The 25,554-nt window shown below is 42.7% G+C and overlaps 1 protein-coding gene across 2 annotated transcripts in view; it reads left to right on the top strand.

Moving 5' to 3' along the window:
• pkdcca (protein kinase domain containing, cytoplasmic a) overlaps nt 1–24,885 on the top strand; it is a 39,778-nt gene extending 14,893 nt beyond the window's left edge. The window contains exons 2-7 of one of the 2 annotated variants that reach the window (XR_008756626.1): nt 5,524–5,646; nt 9,173–9,447; nt 9,896–9,975; nt 11,155–11,262; nt 21,560–21,675; nt 22,411–22,495. Coding sequence is in view for 1 of the 2 variants with exons in the window: in XM_055902066.1 (XP_055758041.1) it covers nt 5,524–5,646; nt 9,173–9,447; nt 9,896–9,975; nt 11,155–11,262; nt 22,411–22,584; nt 23,088–23,173 (846 nt within the window). In the remaining variant the exon portion in view is untranslated. Of the gene's footprint in view, nt 1–5,523; nt 5,647–9,172; nt 9,448–9,895; nt 9,976–11,154; nt 11,263–21,559; nt 21,676–22,410; nt 22,585–23,087 lie in introns of those variants that run through there. The other variant, XM_055902066.1, reaches the window with a different exon arrangement.
• The last annotated feature ends 669 nt before the right edge of the window (nt 24,886–25,554 follow it).

Raw genomic sequence — 25,554 nt, 5'->3', positions numbered from 1 at the left:
TATACAATTTGATTTGTATTTTTTTGTATTGCTCAGGTGCTGAGAATTATTTGCTTATTACAGAATCTCGACCCCCCCCCCCCGATGATGCCCCTCATCCCTGATTCTCTGCTGCTGGGATGGTTTATATGAAAGTAGGTTACACTGCATTACACACTGAAATGGATAGGCGTTCACAATCATGAGCCCTGGCCTGCCCTGCTCTTGATGATGTAAACCCTTTTGTGCTGCCTAACCAAATTGCAATATCTCTGCGCGTGGACTAGGCCTACTGATGTCCTGTTCAATTTGAGAGGGAAAGCGCGGAAGATGAGGAGGACCGAATGTAAGTTTGTTACTGTTATAATTTATTTGAATAAAAACAATATGTTTCGTAGCCCATAATGAAGTCTATTTATTAGAATTGTTGAACTCACAACAAGCCATATTCAAGTCATTTACATAACTTACATTGCTATGAAGCGGCAGCCGCGGGAATAGACAGCGCATGGGTGCTGAAAGTAGGCTAATTCGAGAAGGCCTAATTCATTTAAACAGTCTTCTTCTTAATTTGACTTTAGGCTTCTAACAACAAGAGGGCTTTATTTTTGAGCCTATTTCTTCCTATTCAGGAAATAAGAGATGGGCCTACTTTTTTGACAGATGAAATTATAGTCTACTATCCATAGATGTTGTCAGACAATTCCTTCAGTCACCATGCACTCCTTACATATCTGTGTCACTGAAGAGCTTGGTCTGCTAAGTTAAAACCAGGGCTTAAATTGAGGGGGTATGTGAGGGTATTGTGGCTTTTGTTAAAGAAAATGGCTAAAAGTATAGGCCTACCCCTTGTTAGCTTAAGCTTTTAATGGACTTGATTATATACAGCGATCTAAAACAACGCTTTTGTCCGCAATGCTTTACACTAGAAACAAGCTCTAAAATGTTGGGGAATATCTTTTGAGATATCTTTGGTTTGTCTCTATGATATTCAGAGGCTGCACTACAACCTTCTATAGCCGAGGAGACACAAATGTAACTTCGCTTTGGAAGTGATCAATTCAATTGACATTCGACATTTCAACAGGCCATTAAACAACACACTACCTCTAAATCAGTCAGGAGCAAGCCAGGTAGCCTAAGAAGGAATGAACATGTATTATTTAGACTATTTTGTTAGTATTTCAAGGCTATAGCCTGCCGTTTGGGAAATCGATTGTGACGCATTTGTGACACGCTACCGGCTGGCAGGAGCGCTCGGCATTTCAACAACACGTCAACAACCGCACTTCAACAACATGCCTATCTATACATGTCGCATTTAGGCTGCATAAAATGTCATCGAAAACATAATTACTTCGAATTACATAATAATGAAACGGAAAATGCCTTATTAGGCTGTACAGTCATTCTACAGTGCCTTTGAAATCGCTTTTAGAAACAAGAGTTTGGCCAGTCATTGGTTTGAGGATCGTGCAGTGAGCTATGCATGCCTAGTTTGTTAATTTGCCGTAGCAGCTGCTCTTGTATTCCCAGGCCCTAATCACAGTCAACACAAGGATAGTTTCCCAAATGCGTATAGGTCTACCTGATGATATGCGGCTGCTGTAGTAAACGACCACTTACGATCAGAAATACGTCAGTTGTAAACGCTTCTGTTGCGCAACGTTTTTACAGCTTACAGACGACTTCAACACTGTTCCAAACTTAGACTAGCCTGTATAGAAATCAAAACGTCTCCGCTGCTGCAGCATACACTCATTTGTTGTCATGCTCTGTCGTGGTATAAAAAAAGATTCTGCTTGTCTCCAATCATGTAAAAATGACTTAAAATGGCATGAAATGCGTTTATAAAAGGACATTTTTTCTCAGACCGCAAATAAGTTGATAGATTCAGGAAGTGCTTTTATTTTAATGGATATCTTTTCACCCCTACCCTTGTCCGCGGTGGTCTGCGAATCCACAACCTTCTTGGCTACTTTGCCATGTAATGCTTACAAAACGAAGAACAGTTTCTAAAACTGCATATCTAAGGCTCTGGTCTGTCCTAGGAGTGAGGGTAAATGGTAGGCATGTTCTCTCCTATCCACGTTATGTTTTTTTAGTTTTTTTTAAGCGTTCAGGGATGGTCGGATAAAAATATATTTTACTGAAGGGTGGGCCATCCATTTTCATTTCAGAGGTCCGATTTTCTCCGGGTATCCCTCATTATAAATAACGTAACTAAGTTAGCAGTCATACGTCTATGCTGCCCGAACACTTTCTCCCAAACTCTGTGTTTTCAACCCTATGAAGTCATGCAAATTATATAAGGGGAAAAATGTAATAAACGGAGTCTAATCATCGAAACTCAAAACTTTTAAACCCCTTTATGCACCCAAACGTATGGTTTTAACAATTTCACCCTCCTTTATTTAATGCATTATAAGTCTCAAATCCATTTAATGTACTAGGATCAATTCACATGGAAAATGAAAACGACATTAGAGGTTTTTCTGCCAGTGGCACTTGGCCCAAGTCTCTGATTAAAACAAGGCATAAGAAATTCAACCATTAACTTCATGCGATACACACACACACACAATACACACACAGGCTTACACACAGGTTTACATCCACACACACACACACACACACAATACACACACAGGCTTACACACAGGTTTACATCCACACACACACACACACACACACACACACACACACACACACACACACACACACACACACACACACACACACACACACACACACACACACACACACACACACACACACACACACACAGGAGCGCTAAGTTAAACCCGTATACTCTACATGAATACGCTTCACACATGGATTTGATGAATTCCACATGAATAGTAATCAAAAGTATGTTCCTTATTACATGATTTGTGAGTGAAATTCAAATCTCAACTTTTTTATTGGGTCTACTACCTGACCTGGGCTTATAGTAAGTCGCCACCAGCCCATAGCAGAGATCCAGAGAGAATCCTGTTCATATGATAGAGGTACTCTTGTTTGCCTGACACTCAGTCCTGCAGTGACCCTGTCCAACAGAATAGCAGCAGTGTGCTCTGGGCTCTGGCAGATGCTGGGGATTTCATCTCTGGACAAACATGTCCGCCCCGGGGCCGGTTTGATCAGGGACCAGGAGGCCCTCGTTAAAGAAAGTGTGGTGAATGGGGTAACAGCCAGCTCGGCTTGCCCTGCCGGCCCCCGCGTTTATTTACACATTAATAATGTCCCACACAGAAATGCTTTTGTGGAGCGCTGATGTGTTGGCATATTATGACTCGTATAGCATATGTTCTCGACTATTTCATCTGCTTCTCGAGCGGGGCAACTGTTCCAGCAGCAGCACCCCCTCTTGGCTGCTTGAAATGTCTCACTTTGACCACTACCCAGTCCCACCTCAAGCAGAACCTACATGGATTCCTTCTCTTTGTCCATCTTCATCTCTCACTTCTCGATAATATCTCTATACGACTGTCTCAGTTGAAATGTTCATTCCCACTACCCTACATTCTGTTTAGTAAGAACAGAGAGAACTTCCTTCCTTCAACTTCCTTCCTGTGTGTACAGCCAATTGGCCAGTGGGGTTAAACCCCAGGGTATGACCTGTGTGAGTGTATCTGGTCCCTGGCCTGGTGTGTGTTTGTGGCCCTGGCCCTTGGTCCCCTCTCTGTTCCTGGTGAGGCCATGCCGAGCCGTGCCATGCTGACTCACTCCTGCCTGCGGCCAGGAAGGGGGAGAACTGCCAGGGGATTGGCGTACTAGGCTTTGTTCCTAACGTACCTGCCTTTTGATACTTACCTCACCTCACAGTTTCTCAGCCTTTTCACTGTAAGCCACGCTCTGTCATGCTCCATATACACCCGTCCAACAACGCACATAGATAAACCTCTTCTTCCAGAAAAAAAAGACACATATCAAAACCTGAACTCACAACAGAACAGTAAAAAAAAAAAACATTTCCCTAAAATATTTCAGTGATGCCTTTCTCAGTAGAAAGACGCTAGCAAACTACCGGGGTGAGTGACCTCTGAACTCCAATCAGACAAAATGGCACCACATTCAGAGTAAACACAAACACTGCCCCAGCATGCGTACAGCTGCTATCTCACTCAGGGCATGCTGAGCTGCTGATGAGTCTAGTCTGCCACGGAGGAACAACACTGCCCAGATGCAGTCATGTTCGCATAAGAAAGCCTCTGCTGCACGATACCAACAACTTCAGCACTGGCTGCAGATGTGGTGCACACACACAATCTGGGAAGGGAGTTGCACAACTGAATGCATTCAACCGAAATGTGTCTTCCGCATTTAACCCAACCCCCTCTGAATCAGAGGGAGATGGCGTAGGGTGATAATAGTCATTAATGTGAATTTTTATCTCAGATAGCAAATCTTTGCTGCAAAAATGCACTTTGGATTCATGAACTCAACTAAACACTATTTATAGAGAGTAATAAAGAGACCACAAAACTAGAAAACTCAACTCTATTAAACTAAACTCAATTCAAACATGCAAATCTCATTGCACAAGGAAAATATTGAATCGGACTTATCCTGGAGGCCTGAATAAAGCTCTAGAAGTGTACACTTACATAACATTACATTTTCGTAATTTAGCAGACACTCTTATCCAGAGCGACTTACAGTCAGTGCATTCACCTTAAGATAGCTAGGATGAGACAACCACATATCACAGTCATAGTGTACATTTTTCCTTAAAAAAGTAATTATCAGGAAAGTTAGTGCTGGTAGGAAAAGACAAGTGCGAGTACAAAGAAGGCAAGGGTGAAGTCTTCTCCATGTGTTTCTCGTGCAGCACCCATGAGTGGGGTGAGGGGGCACTCTGCCAGCCTTGCCCACAGGCCCTTCCTTTCCTCCCACAGGGTTGGCACCCACTGGGCACCTCACATTTCCTATCACACACCACTGCTATAAATGTCTCTGCATCCCTCTTCACATTGCTCTTCGCAGATGCACCAAAACTGCTAACAAACATTTAGTCAGACTCCAAGTGTATGAACCCTTTACTTTACTCTCCGACACGCTACATTCTCACATCATTCACTTGTGAAGCATTTTATTAACCAAAAAACAACACGCAATGCCACCTTCTCTGTTTTGCGTAGTCAATGTTTTCCCTTGATTTGGTTTGGTGGTATGGTTGACGGCGATGTCGGTTGCTCAGCTTTTTAGATTGAATTTCATGCCCTCTAATTTCAAACTACTTCTTCTGGCACAAATGATCTTATGTAAATGTTTCTGCAAGCAAAGGGCCAGCCAGATTCTCTAGGAGGCTGTCGCCATGGTAATACAGAGTAGAGTAAACAACTGGAATCGACCAAAAGAAACATTCATCAGTGCCAAAGCTATCTCATGTGTCATTGCCTTTTCAGAATCAGAATGCATGCAATTGACATACAAAAACATCATCTTCTGATAGAGATTGTGTGCAATTGACTGCTCAGATTTATACCATGTACAGTATGTATAGATGAATAACCAGTGTATCTCTTCGTCCCCCTCCAGTTGTATGGTTACTGCTACCAGGACAGCAATGACATCCAGGACACAGTGACAGCCATTACAGAGCTCGGTAGTCCTCTGGAGATGATTCAACTACTGCAGACCTCCTGGGAGGAACGCTTCAGGGTGAGTGTTACAATGCACGCACGCACGCACGCACACGCACACGCACACACACACACACACACACACACACACACACACACACACACACACACACACACACACACACACACACACACACACACACACACACACACACACACACACACACACACACCCTTCACTTAAACACAGACCCTCACTTAAAGCACTACCAGTATTTCATCTCATGGCACATTAACATTAACACTTCTCTTGTGAGCTTCTTGTGCTTTTCTGTCTCTCACTGAACAGAGTGCAAAATGTTTGAGTCAGCAGAGTAGGCTGGTTGGGGTTACTGAGGGACTGAGGGTGGATCACATGCATGAATGGATACTAAGGCCTTACTGAGCCTCCTGTGACTCAAACCCATTACAGGCTGTCTGAGTGCAGAGCGAATTGGCTGTAGCATTGGCTGGCTTGACTTGGTTTATAGGGACACTACTGGTATAGCAGATGGTATTTCCACAGCCTGCCCAGTTTCCTGCCTCCCTAGCTTAGCAGCATGAGCCTGTGTGCCACTGGGCCGCTGGGGCTGCTGGGTCTGCCGATCACTATCGCCACAGCGCCACACTCTAATTATTCCCTATTGCTTCCTGTGGCCTGGGAGTGTCCACCCGTCTGCCACACAGAGGATGGAAGAGCTCCAGTGCATGAAATCACCAGCAAGTGCTCTCTTTCAGTTGTACAACTGACTAGGTATCCTTTCATTTCCTTTACCTCTATTCCTTCCCTCGCTGGCAACACCGGAGGAGATTCCCTGAGACAGGCAGCTCTTCTACTGAGAGACTTCCTTCAACGGAAAAGTGTAGTGATGGATACGGGGCGGGAAAGTTCAGTGGAGATTGTTTGCTAAATTCCAAATCAACCAATAGCTGTAGGCACTTATGGACCTGAAAGGAATGGATAGATATACAAAATGTGTTATTAGCTTCACCTTGCCCTCTGAAAGGCATTGGGCTTCCTTAAGTGTGTTGGGCTTCCATATTATTTACATCTATCCAATATTTTCAGATTTGAATAAGTGCCTGGGGGGTAGGGACTAGGGTGTAGGGGCTAGGGGTGGATTGGGAACTGGGCATGGGAGAGTTAGTTGTAGAGTTCCCAGTGTAACCATTGACACATGCACGGCTCAACACGTTCTTGGATGTGTCATCACTGTCATTTATAACACTGCACACTACGCCCATCTACATGTCATCACACTAGTCTATGACCTCCTAAAGCATTAGTTGTTTCATCCCTTAATCAACACTGTATTTATAGAGGAGAGGTGAACTTGAACCTTTTCCTGCAGTCAAATGACCTCGTGGCCTCATGGGTGGAATGTTATTCATATTTTTCATAATTTCATAATTATTAAACATATATTTTTTTTAAATGCCCAAAATCCAGTGTTTCTATGTCAACAGTTTTGTTATAGTTCAGTCTTCTGTGATGTATATAAAGTGTAATATTGGGATGCAAACAAAAACATTGAATACATTTCAACTCCATATCTGACATGCTACAGGTGTCTTCTCTTTATGCCCATAACCATGTGTGTGAGGTGTATACTTTTGTTTCAGAGTAGATTTGTTTAAGACCAAGAAACACTCTGTGACAATGATTTAGCCCACTGCAGTAAAAGGTTAACCAGAGTCAGAGCTGTCTCCCTCTCGGAGCTCCATAGTGTAGTTAGACACATCAAATACATCAGCCTTCTGGTAAATACATCGAGGTAACCTTCCACTGATTTCCTGGGCCTTGAATGATAGCCGGAAATGTTTCTAAGCCACTGAAGTAAAAGTGAAATAAACTCCCCCTTTTAAACAGCGACCATGAAATACCTGCTTTTTAAGACTCCTTCCTCGCGCTTGTTCCTTTTAGTAAGTAGGATAGCAACAGCGTTCAAATAACTTTCATTTGCACATAAAAATGTTGCTTTTCTCCAAATGGCTCTGTTAATGTCTTTGCGGTTCACTCACTGGATCTGAGGCTCAGTGGGAAGCATAGACAAGATCATATAGAACAGATTTACCTCTTCTTAGACTTGCTTTCAATGAGATTGACAGATCTGTAACTGACATTTCTATGTAAATTTGGTCAGGTTGCCCCAAAAAATGAGATACTGCAGCTTTAATATAATAATAATATTTGACTGGAGTATCACCACATACTGTCTATGGATCTTGATGTGTGTGTTTGTGGAGGCATCAATGTGTGCTGTTTTTGGTTGCTCCTTTGTTTCCCCATAACATAATTGTCAGGTATCTTTCCTTCTTCTCACCCAAGATCCTTCCCTTGAAATGTGGAGTGGAAAATGAAAAGAAATACGCTTTTTTTGCAATTTGCATGAGACATTAATAGACTCTAGGCAGGCCCGCTGTAAACCCACTGAATTTCAAACGCTCTATTTACCGTAAGTCTGTAGCCATTTCCTGTAAGCGTTGATGAAGGCTTTGATGGCCTCGGCCTGCAGCCCCTGTCAGTGAGACAGACACACCCATATCCCCCTTAGCCCCTCCCCTTCCCTCACCAACCACTCCCACCCAGCAGTCTGTCAACCTTCAGGTCAGGCTCATTTACATGTATGGATATTGTGAACTAATGGCTGAATTCAATCAAACCCACGTTGTAGAATTTACAATAAACAGTAGTACTTTTTACCATGGTCAAACAAAATTAGTTTTGGGTACAAAAAAAAACCTATGACTATAAATCAAATCATTCATTCAAAAAAATCTGATTACAAACTATGAGAAGTTTGTAAGCAAAGACACTGCAATAACCCTATGACTAGTCTGATTAAATTCCAGCTTTAGCCTCATCATTGTACACAGGGAAGGACCCACATTGAAATGTGGACTTTGACCCAGCATTTAAGCACAGTGTGACATAGTATTGCATCCCTCCAGCACTACTCTTCCTTCACTAGGGCAAGAAAGAGACTTCCTTCACGCCTCAGTGCTCTGAGTCTGACCTTTCCCACTCACTAATAATCCACAGTACATTAAAAAACTATTTTGTCTCGCCTGAAAATAAATTAGCTGTTCAGGTCCTCCTCTTCACCTCTTTTCTCTCTCTCCGTCTCAATCCCCCTCTCTGTGCGGTTTATAGTATATCTTCTATAGGTCTCAAGTCCCCCTTTCACACGTCCTCTTGCTACTCTCAGACCTTACCCTTGCCCCCTGGACACACACAATGAGACACACACACACACACACACACACACACACACACACACACACACACACACACACACACACACACACACACACACACACACACACACACACACACACACACACACACACACACACACACACACACACACACACACACACGCAGGGTCCTCTCAGTGATTTTCTCAGGGATTTAGAGAATTACCACATAAAGAAAGTGCAGTTGCTTGCATAAACGATGAGTTCAAAGGTTTGTAAACGATGTGATGTAAATGTGTGTTAACGTTTGATTTCTCCCCCCCCTCTCTTTATCACTTCTGTCTCTCTCTCTCCTCTCTCTGCTGTAGATCTGCCTGAGTCTGGTACGTCTTCTCCACTACCTGGCCCACTCTCCTCTAGGCTCTGTCACCCTGCTGGACTTCAGGCCACGCCAGTTTGTCTTGGTGGCGGGGGAGCTCAAAGTCACCGACCTGGACGACGCCAGCACCGAGGAGGCCCCTTGCTCACCCTCCTCCACCTCAGACTGCGTCATGGAGTTTCCCGCCCGCAACTTCACCCTCCCCTGCAGCAGAGGCCGCTGCCTGGGCATCAACGAGAAGCGCAATCTCTACAACGCCTATAGGTGAGGAGCAAGCGTTTGGCCATTTGACAGAAGAATCAAGACCCCCGCCATTTTAAAGGATCATCCAATTAGTTCAGCGAAGACTGGTGGGGAAATAATCCGAGGATTGGTTGGGTTCATTGCATTTCAGCCATGACAATGAGTGCCTCCTCCGATTTTGGCAGCCACCAGCCTCCTCTGAATTAGTTACGTCATCGTATGATGAGAGTCAGGGGCGCATAAAATAAAAATAATTATCTAGTCAGGTAAACACTCCAAACAGCCTACCCGACCGCTCTGAGGCTTCTGCATGTTCCATACGCACACCGGGGCCTCGTTTTGTATCACATTCGATTTATACAACTTGGTGGGGGACAAAAATGCAATTTCAGAATGTGGGGGTGGATTTGTTGGAGTCTAAGGAATCTTGGTTGTGGTGTTTGAAACTGCATTTGATTTTGATTTCCAGGTTCTTTTTCACCTACCTGCTGCCTCACAGTGCCCCGCCCACTCTAAGACCCCTACTGGACAAGATAGTTAACTCCACAGGTGAGTGCCCTCAGTTCAACTTACATTTTTTGTATATACACTTCATTTTTGCAAATCCAATCAGTTTTCCACATTGATTCAACGTGATTTTTGTTGTTGTTGAAATGATGTGGAAACAACCTTGATTCTCTCTTTCTAGTTCTCACTAGTTCCTGTTTGGTTTAGGGATTAAGCCACTTGAGCTACCAGTATACCTAGTCTGCCTCAGTGCTCTCTACGTTATCTGCTTAAGCTGGATCCCCTTCTATCCACCCTGCCCTCTCTTTTTCTCTCTCTCCCTTTCTCTTTGCTTCCCCCTCTCTCTACCCTTCCCTCTTCCATTCTCCCCTCCCTCCCTCCTCCCTATCTGGCTTCTCCTCAGGTTAATGGTATGTCAGCCGGGTGTTTGAGATCTGTTTTTCTGGGACACAACTGGCCGTGAAGGCGCAGGCCGCGTGGGCGGGCGGTGTGTGTCTCTGTCTGTGTGCATGTGTGTGTGCATGCATCTGTGTGTTTGTGAGTGTGTGCGCGAACTGGAGGATGAGTCAGGTGATCCTATCTCTCCCAGTCAGCCTATCAGACAGACAGCTTCACGACCTCTGAGCAGCTTTTCCTTTAAGGCAGGGGTTCTCAAACGTTTTTTATTTTTTATTTTAAATTTAAACCTTAAATTATAGTCCATTAGGATTTTTTTTGTTTTTTTGTTGAGGAATTCAAAAAGTTTTGAGTGCGTAATAGGTGTGGACACCAATATCCCTGTGAGCTTCCCAGGCCCATGTTGCCCAGGGTTAAGAACATAAATTCTAGATTAATATTACATTGTATTGTCTTGTATTACACCCTTTAAACTTATTCCATGGATCCCTTGGCCAAAATTGGTTTAATCTGTTGTTGTTAGTAGTATATTTCAGATCTGGTTGCGTACCCCCTGCAGTACCTCCGCAGACCCCACTTTGAGAACCCCTGCTATAAGAATAGCCAACACAGACACTGCCCCATGTCCCTTGATGTTGAAAGACTGAGCTGCGCCTGTTTTGTTTGTGCTATTGTACACTAGTTTCAACCAGTTTTTGGTTCAATTGTATGCTTTAATATCTGTATAACAATGAGTCCTAACCTTGTTATGTGACATTTTGTTTGAAGGTGTAGAGTTTAAACTGTGTTGCACTATCTGAATGTTTCTTCCTGTGTTGGTTTCAGGAGAGCTGATATGGGGGATAGATGAGACACTACTTCAGTTGGAGGAAGTGTTGTACCTGTACAGGAATGGATTTTACCTACAGAACAGCACACAGACGCACAGAGCAGGTACATATGCATGCAAACACAAATACATACATACAGTACACACACACATGTGCACGCATGCACATACACACCCACCCCCACTCGCATACACACACACACGCACAGGCACACACACATACACACTGTCATACCACAGCAAATCCAGTACATCATTCCTCTGTTCCCATGCATTCCTGTGTAAGATAACAGTCTAATGTAATTAAACATAGCAGTGCATCCAACACACACACTGTGCTAGATATCAGCTCATACGGTAATATAGTTACATAACTGGCTGTCTCCCCTGGACTTTCTGTGTCCTGGACTACCCCTTTCAATTGGCTGTATGTCTAGGCTACTGGCATTTATCCCCTCGACTGACACACTAAGTTTGGGGTTGGAACCGCCACATAACAGACTGGAGGGCCCATGAAGATGGCCATATATGGACTGCCCTTAGGGGGCTGGTGTGTGTGTGTGTGTGTGTGTGTGTGTGTGTGTGTGTGTGTGTGTGTGTGTGTGTGTGTGTGTGTGTGTGTGTGTGTGTGTGTGTGTGTGTGTGTGTGTGTGTGTGTGTGTGTGTGTGTGTGTGTGTGAGTACGCCTAGAGGCTCAGGGGGGTGAAGTAAGGACAGAAAGAAGGGTCTGATCAGATATGCGCCGGACAAATGGAATGAGATTAAAAAGATTACACTTCATATAACGGGAGGGAACTCAGTGGGGGATGGGAGAGACTGACAGCTCTGGTAATCCCAGGGTGCATTTGGGGGGGAGGAGGTTAGACTGAGTGAGCTCTCCCTCTCTCCCGCTCAGCTCTCATCTACTGTATGTTCGAAATCTTTCCTTCTCTATCCTTTCACCTTTCTCCATTCCTCTATCTGGAGGAGTCAGTTTTCACTTTCTAATGTTCACTTGGTGTCCCTTGCTCTTCTTCATTTACTTTCACATGTTCTTTCTCTCCCCATTCCTTCGTGTCGAATCGCTTCCCTCCATTGGCAGTGTAAAGCAGATTCAGACAGTTGTTGACTGACGATTGCTCGCAGCCCAAGGGCCGAACACAACTGGGTCTGCTTAGCTATTCACAAAGACACTGCTGCTCCAGTAGGCCTCTCACTCCCCAGTCCCCACCTTGAGCTCCTCTCTCACTGACCCAGAACAAAGTGCTGTGGTTTCTCTCGCTGTTACTATAACTATTACACAGGAACACTGGTAGGGTCTTTCTCAGTGGCTACCCAGCTATCACATTTGGTTCCTTGGAAGTTGGGGGAACGTTTGCTTTTGGTTTCACATTGGTTGTGGGGACAAAGCCATTATTTTACTGACTGGTAAAATTGAATGTTTTTAAAACGTTCTGAGAACAGAAGTGACAATTTTGCCTTTTCTGGGAATGTTATTTTTAGGTTGCCAGGAGGTTCTGAGAATGTTTTACTTTGGTTCCTTGAACGTTTTCCTGTGAGGTTTTATTAATGCTCTGAAAACTTAATTATAGGTTATTTGGAGTTTTTTTAATAACTTCCTTAAACTGAATGTTTCAATAAGACTTTTAAAAACACTGCTATCTTATTCTGGGTTAACGTTTTTGAACTCACAGATAGGACACATAGAAATTCATTTCCTTAGGCATCATGCAGACACATTTTTATTTTTATTTTTCACATGGCATCAGTGAGATTCAAACATATAATCTTCTGTTCTCTATCCATGTAATTAGTCCACTGCGCCACCAGGATGGAGCTAGCATGCCATGATTTTATGCTGTTCATTTTAGTCTATTCAAACAGAACCCATTTCAAATGAAAAAAGCGCTCATTAAGATCAGGTGTGGCCAACACACTTGAACACCCTTAACAAGATGGAGAAAGTATGTTTATGTTTTTAAATAACATGCATTGAACATTTTCTGAAAGTTACTAATGTTTCTTTATGGTTTTTATGGACATTTGTATATTTTCTCAGAACATGAATTTAAATAGAACCATGAGGAAACATGTAGGAAACGTTATGTTGAAGAACTGAAATTCCCACAGAAGAACATTGTTCCTTAACATTCTCTGAACTATTTGAGAACATTCCCAATGCCAAACCAGTTGGGGAACATTCCTAGAACGTTTAGGAAACGTTGTGTTAAAGCAATGAAATACAGAGAAACTGAGAATGTTCCAATGCCAAGCAACTATCTGGCACCATTCCCAGAAAGTTGTGGGAAGGTTGTATGTAGGGCTGTTGTGGTGACCGTATCACTGCTAAACCCGAAGGCAGTCAAATTCTACTTAACCATTTAGTCACGGTAATTAGGCTTCTCCAAGCTCTGATGCTGCTGCTGGTCATTAGTAGCCTACCAAACTTGCTAACTGCCTGGCACTCAGCACTCTCTAATCACTCTGACATCAATGCAAATATGATCGGAAATCTAATCAAACACTTCATGAGAGGCCATGAGCTCATGTTGCGCAACATTTCTATAGGCTATGCAATTGCGCAACAAAACAGTTGATGGCCTCTATTAAAAATAGGAGGATTCCATCAGCTTTCTATAGGCCTGGCCTACTATATTTATTTCTCAACTTTCCTAATATTAAGCACATTGCTTATATTTATAACAGGAGTATAGCCTACCTGGCTGGCATGAAAATAAACCATGGGAAAAGTGTCCTCCGTTTGCTATTTAAATGCAGAGATGACATATATTTTTTCCCCTGCCCCTGTTTCTAAACAAGTGCATGATAATGGTCCATTCTAAATCTATTATTTAGTATATGTAAAGACAAGATTACATCAAGAATAGTCTGATGGATGACAATATTAGCCTATCACTTGTGAATTATATATTATCACTTGTGAATGAAGACCAGCGTAAGGCAAGAAATAATGCATTTTTTTTTGTGTGACTTTATCGAATCATAGTCGCACAACTCATGTAGCCTAGACCATAGGCCTATATGTTTTGATAAGGTTTGTATCACATCTAAAGTGGCCAAGTAACTTCTTAAGCACATTAATCCGCTTTACAAGGGGTGTGGAGCCTAACTGACAGATATAAGCAGCGCGTGAGTTTCAAGTTTGGGGAAGATCATTTTCACCTTAAAAATGCACGTTTATAATAAAAACATTACATGCATAATCACATTTGTAGTCACTTTTGATAATAGTGTTTTCACGCTTGTGTTTGCGCTTATAATGTGAATAACTAGCCTAACAGTTTATCAACATTTTAAGCTAAACGTTCTGATCTGTTGCGTCAGCCTCATTGCTTGAAAAAGGTTTTTGATGCTTGTGGTTGTATTAATTTGTGATCTATCGCATCCCACAACTGTCCCAGACTATGTTTGGAAATTTTTATTTCTCCCACAGAATAGAATAGGTCAACCTTTGTACTATGGGGGATAGTAGATTGACATAGACTAGTGTTTTTGCTGTTCATTAGGCCTACTCATCTTGTTGGCTGACGAAAGTAAATGTGGACAGTTATTCCAATATCTTCAATATGCTCCTCCGAATTGGATAAGGATGCGCGCAGTTGTGTTCCCGATGTGTCTGTCTTCACTTGTAGCCTGTGAGAAAGACCCGTACATGTGATGGGGAGCCATGTGAGTGAGAGGTGCTTCGGGGCAACCCTCAGGGAGAAGGGCTGCAAAAGGCATGGATTTTTTTGGGGTGCATTACGGTCACACAAAGGGGATGTCGCCGGGAAATTCTCAATAAGTGAATCAAAGAATGATGAAGTGTGTACAGCCTGCGCAAAAAACTAAGCAGAGCTCATGCCTTTCAAGCGACTTTTATCAAATCGTCATAAGAATGTCATTATGCAGCCTTACAACGTATTAAAAATCAAAACATATAGCACAACTAAAGTTACATTAATAACTCTAAATTAAACATATTGGAATACCTATTTATTTTTTAACCGCTCAACACAGAATAGCCACGTGCGCACTCCCTCAAATCGTTTGGAGAAAACATCCTTGCTATTTTATTCAGCTATGTTCAACTGTATTCCTCATACCATAAAATAATATTAAATAATGCCACGCATTCGAAGCAAATCTTGTCTGCTAAATGAGCCAGTGTAGCCCACAGCCATATGGCATAGCCAGATCAGGACCTAACATAAGGACAACTCACAGTATCTTATTCTGTTCTTCTGAAATATACTATATTTTCTTCATATCATGTTTCTTTAGATCTGTCTAAAATAAATAATGGATTCATTGTGAATGTGTAGGCTACATTACATGGATTTATTAGACTTTCTAAAATGTAGATGTTCCAAAGGTCTGCATCAGTGGCTTGAGGTGGAAGCCAGGAGATGCTAAATGTGTTTATGTTAATTAAGGGTCAATTACCATGAGACTGACAGTTATTTGCTTGACAATCACCAGCTGACCACATTTTGTGACCGCCACAGCCCTAGTTGTATGCAAACTAACCATAGGACAACCACGCTCTCACCAAGCTCTAAGAAACATATGGTTCTCAGAACATTATGTGTTAGCTGGGGAAGTGTTCGCCCATGCAGGGCTTCCCTGTGGAATGTGGCCTTGCATCATGTGATTTTTCTGCAATTACACACAGGGACATGCCTACTTCCTTGCGCCCTCCTTCCCTTCATTCCTCCATCCCTCCCCTTCCCTCTCCCCGTCATGCCATTCCTGGAGCTTTTAAGTCCTGCATTTGCAGAAAGCGAGAGCTACGTTAAGCATTTATTATGGCCATAAAGTGTCCGATAGTTGTAGTTATTGATTGTCTGCTGCCACGCATGCAGGGGGGCCAGCTTGTGTGTGTGTGTGTGTGTGTGTGTGTGTGTGTGTGTGTGTGTGTGTGTGTGTGTGTGTGTGTGTGTGTGTGTGTGTGTGTGTGTGTGTGTGTGTGTGTGTGTGTGTGTGTGTGTGTGTGTGTGTGTGTGTGTGTGTGTGTGTGTGTGTGTGTGTGTGTACCTCCACATAATAAATTGCGGACAGGTTGTCCGGAGAGACATACTGTCCTGTCCCTCCCTCCATTTAAAGGCCATCTTTCTTCCTCCTCTTCAAACAGGCGTGTAAACCCTCCCTGTAAATCACCAGGACTACTCCTGGTCCAGCCAGGCATGACAATTTAAAAAAAAAGAGAAGTAGAGAAACATAGTAGGTAACGGAGAGAGAAAGTGAAAGAAAGAGAAAGCTGGACTCAATGATTCATGCTTCATAGGCTGGGAGGCTTTTAAAGGAGCAGGGGGGACTTGCTTTGAAGCTGCCCTTCTCATTAGGCCCATTGTCACAGTCCTGTGAAGCTTCATTAAACCCACAGAAGATAGGAAAAGTGGATCCTGATTGTGTAGGGGAAGTACAGATGCTCAAACTGCTTCATGTACAGCATGAATGCTGTCTCAGTTAAAATCACAACCTATAGGTTATTGAAATAATGATTTATTTGCTGATTCATGGAGCCATACTAACCAGTACACACATACATACATAATTATCATACACATACAGTGCCTTTGGGAAAGTATTCAACCCCTTGACCTTTTTCACATTTTGTTACGTTACAGCTTCATTCTAAAATGTATTAAATTGTTCTTTTCCCTCATCAATCTACACACAATACCCCAAAATGACAAAGCACACAGTTTTCCCCCCCTAATTTATTAAACATCAAAAAACTGAAATTTCACATTTCCATTAGTATTCAGACTCTTTACTCAGTACTTTGTTGACAGCTTGGATTCTGCTTGGGTATGACGCTACAAGCTTGGCACACCTGTATTTGGGTAGTTTCTCTCATTCTTCTCTGCAGATCCTCTCAAGCTCTGTTAGGTTGGATGAGGAGTGATGATACACAGCTATTTTCAGGTCTCTACAGAGATGTTCGATCGGGTTCAAGTTCGGGTCACACAAGGACATTCAGAGACTTGTCTCCTGCGTTGTCTTGGCTGTGTGTTTAGGGTCATTGTCCTGTAGGAAGGTGAACCTTCGCCCCAGTCTGTCCTGAGCGCTCTGGAGCAGGTTTTCATCAAGGATCTCTCTATACTTTGCTCTGTTCATCTTTCCCTCGATCCTGACTAGTCTCTCAGTCCCTGCTGCTGAAAAACATCACCACAGCATGATGCTGCCCCCACCATGCATCGCCGTAGGGATGGTGCCAGGTTTCCTCCAGACGTGACGCTTGGCATTCACTCCAAGCGGGCTGTCATGTGCCTTTTACTGAGGAGCGGCTTCCGTCTGGCCACTCTACCATAAAGGCCTGATTGGTGGAGTGCTGCAGAGATGGCTGTCCTTCTGGAAGGTTCTCTAGAGTTCTTTCAGAGTGACCATCGGGTTTTTGGTCACCTCCCTGACCAAGGCCCTTCTCCCCCGATGGCTCAGTTTGGCCAGGCGGCCAGCTCTAGGAAGAGTCTTGGTGGTTCCAAACTTCTTCCATTTAAGAATGATGGCCACTGTGTTCTTGGGGACCTTCAATGCTGCAGAAATGTTTTGGTACCCTTCCCCAGATCTGTGACTCGACACAATCCTGTCCCGGAGCTCTACGGACAATTACTTCAACCTCATGGCTTGATTTTTGCTCTGACCTGCACTGTCAACTGTGGGACCTTATAGACAGGTGTGTGCCTTTCCAAATCGTGTCAAATCAATTGAATTTACCACAGGTGGACTCCAATCAAGTTGTAGAAACATCTCAAGGATGATCAATTGAAACAGGATGCACCTGAGCTCAATTTCGAGTCTCATAGCAAAGTGTCTGAATACTTATGTAAATAAGGTATTTCTGTTATTTATTTTTAATACATTTGCAAAAATGTATAAAAACCTGTTTTCGCTTTGTCATTATGTGGTATTGTGTGTAGATTGATGAAAAAATGTGAATATTTAATCCATTTTTAGAATAAGGCTGTAACGTAACAAAATGTGGAAAAAGTCAAGGGGTCTGAATACTTATCCAAGGCACTGCACAAGCATGTAAGCACACAAACACGCACTCACACACCAATGCACGTGCACACACACACACACACACACACACACACACACACACACACACACACACACACACACACACACACACACACACACACACACACACACACACACACACACACACACACACACACACACACACACACGGCTATCCTGCTGACTGGACTGTGTAGAGTGTGGTTTCTAGCCATTAGAACCACAGTGTAATCATAGCCATTTGGGATGAGACAGAGGAAAACCTCACTATTAGCATCCAAAGACCAGCATAACAATGGCCGGTAATCATAGTCAGGAATGTTTCTAACCACTAGAAAAAGTAGCACAGATCAATTCTGTTTTACTTCGTGAGAATGACAATTGCCACACATCAATCAAGCTACATATGTAGGATCTTAATTTGATCACCCTGTCGCAGGAGAACTTTCAGGGAATTTAACACTTGTTGTGTATTTGAGGTTTAAAAAGGCTTCGGAAGTTTGTAATTTCCACTTAGAAATTTCAGACTTGATTTTCCCTCACAAAAAAATGGATCAACCCCTACAAAAATGTCCATTAATTTAATCCACATAATAATTCACATTTACTGTTGCTGCAGGATTATTTTCCTGCTGTAGAAAACTGTCTCAAACTATGATCCTACATAAGACCCTAGCACGCTAAAATCCAGAGCATGACTGTGTTGTTATGTGCATATTCCAAAGCATCATATACATTGTTGAAATCTGATCATTCAAACTACTTACTGATACTTGTATACGGTTAGTTGCATATAATTTGCAAAGACTGTTCCACAGGTAGCCATGCACTCAATATTATCTTTTCCACCTCAGATCCAGCTAACCAAGTCTGGTCGGGCTTAATCAGTAATGTACTGTGGTTACACAGTATGTCTATGTAGTTATTGTTTCACGTGAGAACATTCTGAGAAATAAGACTTGCTCTACTGAGCATGAAACCCAGGACGCAAAACAGGCTATTCTAATAGAGAAAAAGACTTTGAATTTGTACAACATACAGCTATTAACAGTTGGCTACCAGCAGTAGTTTGATATGGGCCTTGGCAAAGGAAAACTATTTAGTTCTATTGACTTTACTGTTCATTTGTTTCGTATTTTAGATTTATGTTTTTGCTTTTATTTATTGTCCGTCGACAAACTTACAGTTGAAGTCGGAAGTTTACCTACAGTAAGGTTGGAGTCAATAAAACTAGTTTTTCAACCACTCCACACATTTCTTGTCAACAGACTATAGTTTTGGCAAGTCGGTTAGGACATCTACTTTGTGCATGACACAAGTAATTTTTCCAACAATTGTTTACAGACAGATTATTTCACTTATAATTCACTGTATCACAATTCCAGTGGGTCAGAAGTTTACAAACACTAAGTTGACTGTGTCTTTAAACAGCTTGGAAAATTCCATATAATTATGTCATGGCTTTAGAAGCTTCTGTTAGGCTAATTGACATAATTTGAGTCAATTGGAGGTGTACCTGTGGATGTATTTCAAGGCCTACCTTCAAACTCAGTGCCTTTTTGCTTGACATCATGGGAACATCTAAAGAAATCAGCCAAGACCTAAAAAATTATAATTTTGTAGACCTCCACAAGTCTTGTTCATCCTTGGGAGCAATTTCCAAATGCCTGAAGGTACCACGTTCATCTGTACAAACAATAGTACGCAAGTATAAACACCATGGTACCACGCAGCCGCCATACCGCTCAGGAAGGAGACGTGTTCTGTCTCCTAGAGATGAATGTACTTTGGTGCGAAAAGTACAAATCAATCCCAGAACAACAGCAAAGGACCTTGTGAAGATGCTGGAGGAAACAGGTACAAAAGTATCTATATCCACAGTAAAACGTGTCCTATATTGACATAACCTGAAAGGCCGCTCAGCAAGGAAGAAGACACTGCTCCAAAACCGCCATAAAAAAGCCAGACTACGGTTTGTAACTGCACAAAAAGACAATGATCTTACTTTTTGGAGCAATGTCCTCTGGTCTGATGAAACAAAAATAGAACTGTTGGCTATAATGACCATCATTATGATTGGAGGAAAAAGGGAGAGGCTTGCAAGACGAAGATCACCATCCCAACCGTGAAGCACAGGGGTGGCAGCATCATGTTGTTGGGGTGCTTTGCTGCAGGAGGGACTGGTGCACTTCACAAAATAGATGGCATCATGAGGGAGGACAATTATGTGGAAATATTGAAGCAACACCTCAAGACATCAGTCAGGATGTTAAAGCTTGGTCGCAAATGGGTCTTCCAAATGGACAATGACCCCCACCATACTTCCAAAGTTGTGGCAAAATGGCTTAAGGACAACGAAGTCAAGGTATTGGAGTGGCCATCACAATGCCCTGACCTCAATCCTATAGAACATTTGTGGGCAGAACTGAAAAACCATGTGCGAGCAAGGAGGCCTACAAACCTGACTCAGTTACACCAGCTCAGTCAGGAGGTATGGGCCAAAATTTACCCAACTTATTGTGGGAAGCTTGTGGAAGGCTACCTGAAATGTTTGGCCCAAGTTAAACAATTTAAAGGCAATGCTACCAAATACTAATTGAGTGTATGTGAACTTCTGACCCACTGGGAATGTGATGAAAGAAATAAAAGCTGAAATAAATCATTCTCTCTACAATTATTCTGACATTTCACATTCTTAAAATAAGGTGGTTATCCTAACTGACCTAAGACAGTGAACTTTTACTAGTATTAAATGTCAGGAATTGTGAAAAAATGTTACGCCCTGACCATAGAGAGCCTTTTTATTCTCTATTTTGGTTACGTTGGGGTGTGACTAGGGTGGGTAATCTAGGTTGTTTTATTTCTATGTTGGCCTGGTATGGTTCCCAATCAGAGGCAGCTGTTTAGCGTTGTCTCTGATTGGGGATCATATTTAGGCAGCAATTTCCCCACTGGTTTTTGTGGGATCTTGTTTATATGTAGGTGCCTGTGAGCACTCCATAGCTTCACGTGTGATTTATTCTTTATTGTTTTGTTGTGCGGTTCACTTATAATAAAAAATGTCGAACCGATTTCACGCTGTGCTTTGGTCCGAATGTTCTTACGATGATCATGACAAAAATTGAGTTTAAATGTATTTGGCTAAGGTGTATGTAAACTTCCGACTTCATCTGTATATTGTTAGTGGATCCTCAGGGGAACTCTGAATCTGGTTAAAACAATCTTGATCTTTTTTTTTATTCACTCTATTATACAATTTGATGAAAGTTATGTTACTATATTGCCATGGTAAGCGTACATTTAAATTGCAACTTCGGTCTACACATGTATTACATCGAATTGTAATCTCATTTGATTTGTATGTTTTAAATCAATCGCCCTTTTCTATTTTAGGGATCCTGAGTAACGCAGCGGTCTAAGGCACTGCATAGCAGTGATAGAGGCATCACTACAGACCCGGGTTCGATCCCGGGCTGTATCACAACCGGCCGTGATCAGGAGTCCCATAGGTCGGTGCACAATTGTCCCAGCGTCGTCTGGGTTAGGCCGGGGTAGGCCGTCATTGTAAATAAGAATTTGTTCTTTTAACTTACTTGCCTAGTTAAATAAAGGTAATTTTTTTATATATACAGTATATATAATAATATTTTAAAGTGGTCCCGTTTAAGATTTAGGATTAGAATGATAAAAACAGAGAAGACAAATAGAGAGAGGAGAAAGAATTGTAGAGGTATTCTAGTGTGGTCCTCATTCCTGGGCCCTTCAGATCACTCTCCCTTTATCTCTCTCTCCCCCCTCTCTCTCTCTTCTGCTCTCTCTGTCACTCCTGAGTTCAGTCTGCCTAGGGTCGTGGTTGCTGTGGCAACCATTGTAGAAAAGTGGCCTTTACAATGTGTGTCAGATAGTTAGTGGGGCAAAGGGAGGGTGAGAGAGGAGAAGGGGAGTGTGAGTGTGTGTGTGCCGTGTCTGTGTGTGTGTGTGTGTGTGCGTGTGTGGGTGGGATGAGTGGGAGGGTGGCGTCGAGGATCACAGAAGACATGTCAGCCTCTCACTCCCAAATAGCTCCATGGCACTCCCTCTGACAGACAGACAAAACAGAACCCCCGCGCTCACACAATGACCTACCTCATTACACGCGTGCAGGACCCTCAGTGCATCTACACCCTGCCAGTGACAGACACACACACACACACACGCACACACGCACACCCTTCCTTGCTAACTAAATTCCTTCTCCTCTCCAGACTATAAGCGTGTAGTGGATGCCTCTATTCCTGGGGAGAACTACCGCTGCTGGCCATCCTATCAGCACGATGGATGTCTGCTGTCAGTCTACAGCATCACAGAGGCTATTGGTGTATGTGAGAGCCACGCCCAGTGCCGAGCATTTGTACTGACCAATCAGACAACCTGGACAGGTAAGAGTTAAATGAATGTGTTCACGCTACAGTGTTATCATTGTATTGTATTGTACACACACACACACACACACACACACACACACACACACACACACACACACACACACACACACACACACACACACACACACACACACACACACTTAATTGTAGCGCAGTCTGAAAGGAGCACATCAGCATGGCAATCACTAATCGTAATTGAACCAGGACAGCACTTTCACATTCATTCTCTTCACTCTTCATCCTCTCCTCCCCTGTCATACAGTATATCTCTCACCGCAGTTCTTTCTTTTCAGTCTTTTTCAATTATTTTGTACATCTCTGGCATTGTACGATTGTCATTGCATTCATGCAATGAACCAGTAATACATTGTAGAAGGGAAGCACGTGCTTTAGGTTACATTCTGCTCATTTAACATAATGTCTTCAACTTTACGGTCTCTCCTACTTTTCTACTTTTTATTCACGTGTTTACTTTTTTTCTTCTTCTCTGTCTACAGGTCACCAGCTTGTATTCTTCAAGACGGGCCCTGCCAGTCTAAAGTCTGCCAAGGGACGGGTCACCTACGTCAGAGTGGGCAGCTGAACCAAAGGAGAGGGAGGAGACTTAACTACCAAACCTTCTTCTGATTGGCTAACCTGATCCTGGGGCATGCCCTCACGGCATAGTGAGCCACCCCATTGGATGGGTCGGGCAGAGGGAGTGTAAGATGGATCCTAGACCACACCCTCCAGTGTGAACCTCCACGGGCCGTAAAGAAGGCTAACCCAAACCAGCTCCCGCTGAAGTGCAATAATAACTCAAGGAGAACATTTATCGTAACATAGATGTTGATGATCTGTCCGCCATTCAATGTATAAACGTGACTATTTTTCGGTTGTGCCGGCTTTTAGCTCAGGGTATGGTGAGGTTACCCTTCTAGCTAAGAGGGGTGAGAATGTATCCCTGTGGTCAGATGCCCCTCCTGTGCCCCCTAAACTACCTTCACATATCTGGTCAGAAGGATCTCCTTCTGGTACTGTAGAGTGTTTAATCATTGTTCTGTGAAGGCTTCGAGGCGGCCTCATTATGAAGCATCAGCCAATCATCAAACAATAGGAAAGGTACTCAACAAACATATTCCAATTTTTTTCTCCAAATTAGGGTTGGGTTCAATCTGTATCGCTGAAGGTCAGTGTTATAGCGTGATTTAAATTTAAAGGCAATGTTCCCGCCCGATTGCATTCCCGGTAAAGGCTGCGTATGTCGGCTGAATCGGAAATGACCTTTACATTTCGATTGTGCAATGTGACGTTTTAGCGATACTTACTGAATCGAGCCCTAGGACTAGTTCAATCGTGCGTCTTTATGCAATGTTCAGGCTTTATTCTAGGTGGAAACAAAGGTATTGGCAAAGGACTGATGTTCCAGTGTTACTGTGACGTCTTAGTCAGTTAATAAGCTCTTGTTTTTTTATTCTCTGACGCTGAGTGCTGCTCAGACTTTCTCCCTCCTTCCCGACCCTGTCTCTCTTTCTCTATTTCCTTTCCCTTCCTCTGTCTTGTGTTAGATCCACAGCACTTTCGATTAAGTCAAACAGGGGTTCTCTATGCTTTCAAAAAGCAACTCAATAAGTAATTGATTTCCACGTCTTGGTGGCTGAAGAATCTGTTCTTATAGAACAGAGGATTGTAACAGCTGAGTTATCAGATCAAATATCTTCTATTTCAATCCTATGTTGATGAAAACAAAGAAATTGTTCTCGTATGGGAAAATCAAGGACTTATTTGGAATATTGTGTCATTGTTGATTTTGCATGTTGACCAAATGTAATGTAGTGTAGTGACCTCCTTGAGAGGGTCACTTTTTTGATCATTTTGTATTTATTGAGAACAGTGTGTGTTGGTTCCTGTCCCACTCCTGGGTCGCGTTCATTAGGCACCAAACGGAAGAAAAGGGACTAAAACAGGAAGGGATTACCCAAACTTGTCCAAAAAGAAATTCTCATTTTCGTTTTCTGTTGCAAAACGCTTTGCCCTAATGAATATGACCCTAGGTTTAGAGAAAACACAGCAGGAAGTAATCTCCATCTATTCTAATTTCCTAAGGAAATGTGACACGAACCTTTAGATAAATAATCAGACAAGTATCAAAGAGCTCTTGCTTTCAGTGAAAGCAGAACATTCTGGAAAAAAATGACCAAAAGTGAATTTGACAAAAGCTTTAACACTGTGTAGGCTGTTCATTGATGTATATAATGATGATAATGATGAGATGGCTATTTTTATATGGAAAAATACAAAACTTGTGGCAAATGAGACGTCTCTCTCTCACTCTCTGTGATTATTTGAGTTACAGATCTTTTTATTTAATTACAGAAAACCCTATGTAGTATATACAGTGCATTTGGAAAACATTTTGTCACGTTATATTCTTATCTAAAATTGATTAAATAGATTTTCCACTCATCAATCTTCACACAATACACCATAATGACAAAGCATGTTAGCAAAGTTATAAAAAATTGAAAAATTAAATACCTTATTTACAGTATTCAGACCCTTTGCTATGAGACTCAAAATTGAGATCAGGTGCATCCTGTTTCCATTGATCATCCTTGTTTCTACAACTTGATTGGAGTCGACCTGTGGTAAATTCAATTGATTGGACACGATTTGGAAAGGCACACACCTGTCTATATGAGGTCCCACAGCTGACAGTGCATGTCAGAGCAAAAACCAAGCCATGAGGTCAAAGTAATTGTCCGTAGAGCTCCGGGACAGGATTGTGTCGAGGCACAGATCTGGGGAAGAGTACCAAAACATTTCTGCAACATTGAAGGTCCCCAAGAACACAGTGGCCTCCACCATTCTTAAATGGAAGAAGTTTGGAACCACCAAGACTCTTCCTAGAGCTGGCTGCCCGGCCAAACTGAGCAATCGGGGAAGAAGGGCCTTGGTCAGGGAGGTGAACAAGAACCCGATGGT

The sequence above is a fragment of the Salvelinus fontinalis genome, chromosome 37 (assembly GCF_029448725.1).
Source record: "Salvelinus fontinalis isolate EN_2023a chromosome 37, ASM2944872v1, whole genome shotgun sequence".
NCBI classification, from domain to species: domain Eukaryota; kingdom Metazoa; phylum Chordata; class Actinopteri; order Salmoniformes; family Salmonidae; genus Salvelinus; species Salvelinus fontinalis.
The sequence above is the reverse complement of the archived record's forward strand: the minus strand, read 5'-3'. Positions and strand labels throughout refer to the sequence as shown.